The sequence below is a fragment of the Monopterus albus genome, unplaced genomic scaffold (genome assembly GCF_001952655.1).
Source record: "Monopterus albus unplaced genomic scaffold, M_albus_1.0 scaffold343.1, whole genome shotgun sequence".
Classification (NCBI taxonomy): domain Eukaryota; kingdom Metazoa; phylum Chordata; class Actinopteri; order Synbranchiformes; family Synbranchidae; genus Monopterus; species Monopterus albus.
In genome coordinates, this window is record NW_018128223.1 from 86,938 (window position 1) to 94,069 (window position 7,132).

General features: G+C 40.6%; 2 protein-coding genes across 2 annotated transcripts in view; one reads left to right on the forward strand and one right to left on the reverse strand.

Annotated features, from left to right (window-relative positions):
- cngb3.1 (cyclic nucleotide gated channel subunit beta 3, tandem duplicate 1) overlaps positions 1-2,599 on the forward strand; it is a 45,244-nt gene extending 42,645 nt beyond the window's left edge. Inside the window, exons 15-17 of the mRNA XM_020625025.1 lie at positions 411-560; positions 2,049-2,184; positions 2,564-2,599. Coding sequence (XP_020480681.1) covers positions 411-560; positions 2,049-2,184; positions 2,564-2,599 — 322 coding nt within the window. The remainder of the gene's footprint in view (positions 1-410; positions 561-2,048; positions 2,185-2,563) is intronic.
- A 349-nt stretch (positions 2,600-2,948) lies between these two features.
- The window catches only part of nsmaf (neutral sphingomyelinase (N-SMase) activation associated factor), a 91,926-nt gene continuing 87,742 nt past the window's right edge, over positions 2,949-7,132 (reverse strand). The window contains exons 27-31 of the mRNA XM_020625024.1: positions 6,419-6,502; positions 4,590-4,740; positions 4,360-4,462; positions 3,946-4,055; positions 2,949-3,427 (exon numbers count right to left, since the gene is read on the reverse strand). Coding sequence (XP_020480680.1) covers positions 3,333-3,427; positions 3,946-4,055; positions 4,360-4,462; positions 4,590-4,740; positions 6,419-6,502 — 543 coding nt within the window. The 3' untranslated portion in view covers positions 2,949-3,332. The remainder of the gene's footprint in view (positions 3,428-3,945; positions 4,056-4,359; positions 4,463-4,589; positions 4,741-6,418; positions 6,503-7,132) is intronic.

The window sequence follows — 7,132 nt, forward strand, 5'->3', positions numbered from 1 at the left end:
ACCTCTGAGACTATCACAGTGCAGGTGCATTTATACGGAGACTTGATTACACACAGGTGGATTCTATTTATCATCCTTTGTCATTTAGGTCAACATTGGATCATTCAGAGATCCTCACTGAACTTCTGGAGAGAGTTTGCTGCACTGAAAGTAAAGGGGCTGAATAATTTTGCACGCCCAATTTTTCAGTTTTTTATTTGTTAAAAACGTTTGAAATATCCAATAAATTTCGTTCCACTTCATGATTGTGTCCCACTTGTTGTTGATTCTTCACAAAAAATTACAGTTTTATATCTTTATGTTTGAAGCCTGAAATGTGGCAAAAGGTCGCAAAGTTCAAGGGGGCCGAATACTTTCGCAAGGCACTGTAAGAACCTGGTATTATTTCTGCTTCTATCCCCTCATCACAGTCTACTACAGTCCGCTGACGGTGGAAACAGGCGCACTGCTAATGTCAAAGCGCATGGCTTTGCTAACCTCTTTGTCCTGGAGAAGAAGGATCTGTTTGACATCCTTGTCCACTACCCAGAGTCTCAGAAAGTGCTGGCCAGGAAGGGAAGGTGAGTCACTGACAAGTGCTTTAGCAACATCTGTTAACACCGAAATCAGTTGATTTTGGATGATTTATCAGCAGTAGCCTTAAAAAAAAATAAATAAAAAAAAACAGGAAAACAATTCAGTAAAGTCCTTACATCACAAATGAATAATGTCCTGAGGAACATTTCACTGGTGGTGTTGATGTAACCTCTCTGAAGCTTTGCAGTCCTGGGGGTATTCCGGAAACATGAGGGTAAGTCTGGTTTCAGCTCCAGAAACAAGATTGCTTTAACTCTCAGACAGTTATCTTGGCAACTTGCGTTGTGAATCTAACCTGCTCACTGACAGATTTTCTTCAGAAAACCCAGAGTTTCTCTCTGTGTCCTCTCTCCTGCCGAGTCAGCAGAAATGGTCCGACGGCCTGTTTCACTTCCTCATTCACATGGAAGCACAGTTCAGTTTATTATAATTTTCATAAGTTTACATTGGGAGAAGAGGATAAAAATTCTGGTTAGATGGAAGTATAACAGTTTGTTACCCAAGACCAGACTTAATAACGTGATAGCTTTTATGAATCAGTCATCAGTGTACAGACAGCCATCTGTCCTCACATTTAATTCTGGTAGCCTAGTCAGCTCAAGGAAACCACCCTTTTTAAAACTCATTTATTTGAATGCATGCCTCAATATTATAATAAAAAGAAAGTAAAGTCTTAGAACCCCCCATTAGAACCAGTTTCTAACAAGCTAAATGCTAGATCTCTGTTGACAAAAGTCAGCCAGAGGCAGATTTTCTCTGTTTAAAGGAAACGAAAAGACTGATGTTGAAGGGAGCCTCTGAATGCTTCTTCATATACACTGTGCAGGAATTTAGGAAGCCAAAGTGAAGTAAAGGAGGTGGATAGGAGGGGTGCACTGCATAGTAATATCAAAAGGTTACTGTCAAATGACCATACAGGTGGAATACTTTGTTCACAAGGTTGGATATGAATAGACTTGTGACTAGAATTAAGTCCGGGATGTGTCCTTCAACATGGACTGTCTCAGGCAGTAAGACGGGGATTTTGCAGCTTAACAAGTGCATGGCCCGTGTTGACAGAGAGCAGCTTAGCCCAACTGCAGGTCTGGCTAAAGTCCACCAGGTATGAACAGTTCACTACGGTTCTGGAGCAATTTTCAAAGTCAGACTTGTGTCTCAGTGCTCCATTTATTCTGCCTGTTTTATCTTTGGTCATGATCATTCGAAGTAAACAGAGGTTTGAAGTTTAGTTTCAAATTGTTTATATTACCTTTTAATCTTTAATTCAGAGACTGCTGTCTCACAAGGAATCTCATGCACTTATCCCATCGAAATGAATGAGGAGGGGCTAGTGTGGAATTACTGTTGAACAGCACACGAGCAGGAGCTGCCACATCAAATAAATAAATCAGTCAAACCGCAGGTCAGCCAGCTACAGTAACAGTTTTGTTCCATAAAGCAGTAAATGATTGTGTTTGTGTTTGATTATAAAGGAAACTGATCAAAGCTAAAGGCCCTGCAGCTGCTAAAGCCAGTGAAGAAAGGCAGAAAGGTCTGACTCTGTTTGGACAAAAACCACCAACACCCAAGATGCTCAGAGCCTTTGGAGGCCTGATAGAGATGCTCAAGGTACTGTAAAGTCTGGCTGCTGACGTATTGCCTGGCACGGCTAGAAATATTGTAAGCGCACATTTCAAGAGCACTGTGCCAAAAAATTGGCATAACAGGAATAATACAAATATTTTGTGATTTACATGTTATAACATTAACTGTAAAAAAGAAAAGTTTTGTTACTTTACAAATAATGGGAGCTCAAAAGGCAGCGGTGGCTCCAGGCTAGAGCTTGTGCGGTGGCGGAGAGTTGGAGGTCATGGTTACGTTTTCTGGTATCAGTTTTTTGGCTTTTGCATTGTATTTGGTTTTGCTTCTGAACTGTCACACCCCTACATAGTGGGTAAGTGGTGAGCCCTGATATACCATAATATGTCCTTTTGTCTTCTCTCCACAGAAAAACTCGAGAGCAGAAACGTTAACAGGTTCATGATGCTACTGATCCTCACCGTTTTAAATCTGTACGTTTTCACTGGCTACTCCAACACGACACATTCACAAGCTGAACTGGTTCCAAGGTTTCACATGATCTTTTCAGTACACACATTATCCAAAACCATGAAGGTGTTATGAAACATTGTTGTAATTATAATCTAATAATATTCACCTTACATTTTGTAGTCGCCTTGATGGAGACAAATGCTGCACCTAATCGGTTCCTGATCAAACTGAAGAACTGCTTTCACACAGTAAAACTGAACCAGTTATACAATGCAAATGATGACCTGTGCAGCTGCAGCTGTCTGGAGGAAGCTCGTGAAATAATAGAAAAGTGACAGGAATGAGTATTTTAGAGGTATTTTATAACAACACATAAGTAGCATGAAGCTCTGAATGACAGTGTGTCCACTTTACACAATAAAATACATAGAGTAATGTTACATGGTACATAAAATGATCCACATTAATGCAGTCCAAAACTAAAGAGAAGAGAATAATAAGGCGTGACACTGGATCCTGTACACAAAATAGCAATTGGACATTTCCTTTCAAAATGCAGCTTGCATTGCTGACTTTCTGCTTCATTCGGGATGCAGAGCAGGTGAGAGAGACTGCTTTGTGACTTGCATGTTTAGCTCCTCGCCGCTGCTCTGTGAGGCTCAGTTCAATGTCATGTCTGCAGGATTGTCACCCTGTGTTGCACTGGAGCTTGTGCAGACATTTTTCTAATACTCGAGCTTCCAGAGGTTCATTTGTCTGTCCTCTCCTCCGGTGATCACTGTGGTGCACAGATCATTCATCCACATGGCTGTGACAGCGCCTGGACAAAGGAGGAGCATAAAAACCCTACTTTTCATATTTTACACTGATTTGTGTTTTTAATACAGATCACTGATGTTTTTAAAGAGGTTTAATCTCAAACTAATAGTCCATGAGTTAAGTAACTGTCAGCACCCTTTAAGAGGCATTTTGAGACCAACAAGCTCTCAAGCAAAACTCAGCACATCAGAACAATATAAAAAGCTAAGAAGCTCACAATAATATTACAACAAGGTGTAGATATAGTTGGAAATCCATTGGCCAACCTTTAGCTGCATCATTGCAAAACAAAAAAGGCAGAAACATTGATGGAAAAATATCCTTTCCTTGTCTTCAGTGAACGCAACAATATAAAACAGGAATAATCATACAGCAGGATACATAGGCTGACTGTTTTGGCAGCATTGCCACTAGGAAGATGTATTAAGAAGCTTTGTCTAACACAGCAATCTGTGAGAAATGAGACGTACACAGACTTTGAACTGTGTGAGCTGTCGTATGTGGGAAGGTAATGCGTACCTGTGTGTGCTGGGATCCTTTTGGTGACTGTGTTGCTGAGCAGGTCCCACAGCAGGAGGTCACCAGATTGCCCCCCACACAGCACATCATTTCCATTCCAGCAGAAACACCTGGAACCCCCCACCACCATACACATGCTATCAAGTCCTTCTGCCTCACAGAATCAGTCAACAAGAAGAGTGAATCAGTCTTTTCGATGTCCAAGACTAGGTTAGAACCAGTCAATCTGCATATGGCACATAGACTAGAGTATAATGTGCAGTACAGGGCAAAGAAGCTTGATGCCCAATATTTAAAAAAAAAGCTTGTTCGTGACTATCAGGCTATCCAAGGAACCTCAGTGAGCTTTTTCTTTGGGTAAAGCTGCACATTGAGCTGAGAGTTTTCTCCTCTCTGCACATGGTGTGATCTTACCTTTGCTCCTCCTCAGCTTTCACATTTGAGATGACCATTCCTGTCTGTACATCAGTAACCTTCATACAGGAGTCAGCACCGACAGTGAGAACGTGTTGGCTGTCTGAGGAAACAAAACACAAAGTCACTGTTTTAAACTCTGTAAACTGTTTTCTTCACATCTTTCATTAGACACACTATGACAGTTTTATAGGAGGTTTACACTAAGACGATCTGTTAAGATGGCATACCAGAACTAAAAACCGTATGATGTATGGTTCCAGTATGGCATGAGACTTTCTTCAGTGCTTCGTAGCTGCTGGTGTCCCAGATGGTGACAGTCCCATCTTTACAGCCAGACACCAGCAGTCCCCCCACTGAATTCAAACCAACAGCATTCACCTGAAATAAACAACATGACAGAGAAGTGAGTACGTGTTCATGTTACATCATTCTCACTGCTGCTATCGCAAACATTCTTATCACTCAAGACTGTTGGGTTTTATGATTATTTTATTTTTGTGACTTTAAATCCTGGTTGAATTTGTGAAACCAATGTGTGACATTAACCACAGTTTTTCCTCTAGACATGCACAAACATCAACTACACAGAAGTAACCTCCATTGTCAGTTTCTTAGGTACACCTGCCTAAAACTAAATAAGTCTGATCCAACAGGCCTAAAAGAAATCCTCCTTTCTGAATGCCATCACGGTCAGTTTGTTGGAACTGTTTAACAGAGGTGTTGATTCAACTGTATGATCATTGTAGGAAATGTTATTTGTGGTGCTGTTGAACTGAACTGTAACCATTATTTTGTCCACCCATAATGCTACTTATTATGAAGTACACTATAAAGGTTGGAGGTTTCAATCAATCGTTTTTATACAGTAGCACAATTCATGCAGTGTAGCTCAAAATGCGTCACATAAAATAGTACAACTATAAAACGTATAAAACAACATGGGGGCTGTTTAAGGTTTCATCACCATTTACCAATAACAGCTAGAGGTGTGGCAAAGAAGAGGAAGAAACCGTTTGAAACTCAGTCTCTGTTATTCAGTTCAGCCCTTACACTGTTAGAAATGAACAAAGGAAAACTGCTCACACTGCATTAAACAACTGATACTGACTCACATCACACACTTTCAAAGTTCAACAAAACAGATAAAACAACATGCAAATATAAAGGTAGGTTTTAGAGTGTATAGAGTTCATAGTCCAGCCAGGTAAGCTGGGCCTGGTGATTTAAAGCTTTATAGACTAATAAGAGGACCCTAAAGCCAATTCTAAAATTCACAGGTAGCCAGTGTAATGAGGCCAGAACTAGTGCAATGTGTCATCACTGCTCTAACTGCTGTTTCTTTCCTGACAGAACTGGGACAGGTTGTGTAAACCATCACTGATTAATGCAAAGCAGTGCCACAGTTTATGATGAAGAGTTAATACAATTATGCGACCAGTATGAACAACTGTATATGAATAGTGTGTGCACTGTACATAAATGATCTCTTCTGATCATCCAGCAAACTAAAATACAATGATTCAATCTAAATGTGTTCTTATACATTACATTCTGTACATGAGAAAACAGATTTAAAATTTAAGCCAATCCCAGCCGGCAATCGGGCGAAGGCGGGGTACACCCTGGACAGGTCGCCAACTCATCACAGGGCTAACACATAGACGAACAACCACACACACACCAATCAACCTAAGCTGCATGTCTTTGGACTGTGGGAGGAAGCCGGAGTACCCGGACAGAACCCACGCAAGCACGGGGAGAACATGCAAACTCCACACAGAAAGGGCCACGGGTGGGGCCCGAACCCAGAACCTTCTCGCTGTGAGGCAATGGTGCTAACCACTGCGCCACTGTGAGTCAGTATCAGTTGTTTAATGCAGTGTGAGCAGTTTTCCTTTGTTCATTTCTAACAGTGTAAGGGCTGAACTGAATAACAGAGACTGGGTTTCAAACGGTTTCTTCCTCTTCTTTGCCACACCTCTAGCTGTTATTGGTAAATGGTGATGAAACCTTAAACAGCCCACACATGTAGCATGCAGGCAGCATCCTCACTCACCCCAGCATCATGTTCCAACTCAGCCAGCAACTGAAATTGGGATCCCTTGTGACTGGAGGAGCCATCAGTGGCACACTGCCAAACCTGTGTTAAAAATAACACAATTTATTGATTTCAACTCTCACACTACTAAACAAATAAAAAAATAATACACAGACCACTCAGGAGAAATCAGGTGTCCTTCAGAATCCTAAAAAAACCTATAAAGACTTCTGGCAGATATTATGTATGTAAGGTTTCTGAAATTGTTAAAGTGGTTTTGTTTGCTGATGATACTACCATTTGGGCATCTGATGAAAACCTACAGCAACTCTCGGTAAGGGTTTCAGAGGAATTTGTGAAGATAAAGAAATGGTGTGATAGTAATTTACTATCTTTGAATTTGGAGAAAACTAAATATATGGTATTTGGGAACCGTAGACCACATAATGAACTTCAATTGAGAATTGGGGGTGCTAACATCGAACGAGTATATGAAATCAAATTTCTGGGTGTCATGGTTGACGACAGATTATCCTGGAAATCTCATATATGAAATATACATATGTCTCATATGAAAAATATATCGATATTGGCAAGGGTTAGATATATACTGGACGTTAAAGCACTTCGCATTTTGTATTCTGCATTGATTTTACCATACTTAGAGTATGGCGTTGAAAACTGGTGAAACACTTACAAAAGCTCACTTCAACCATTGTACATATTACAAAA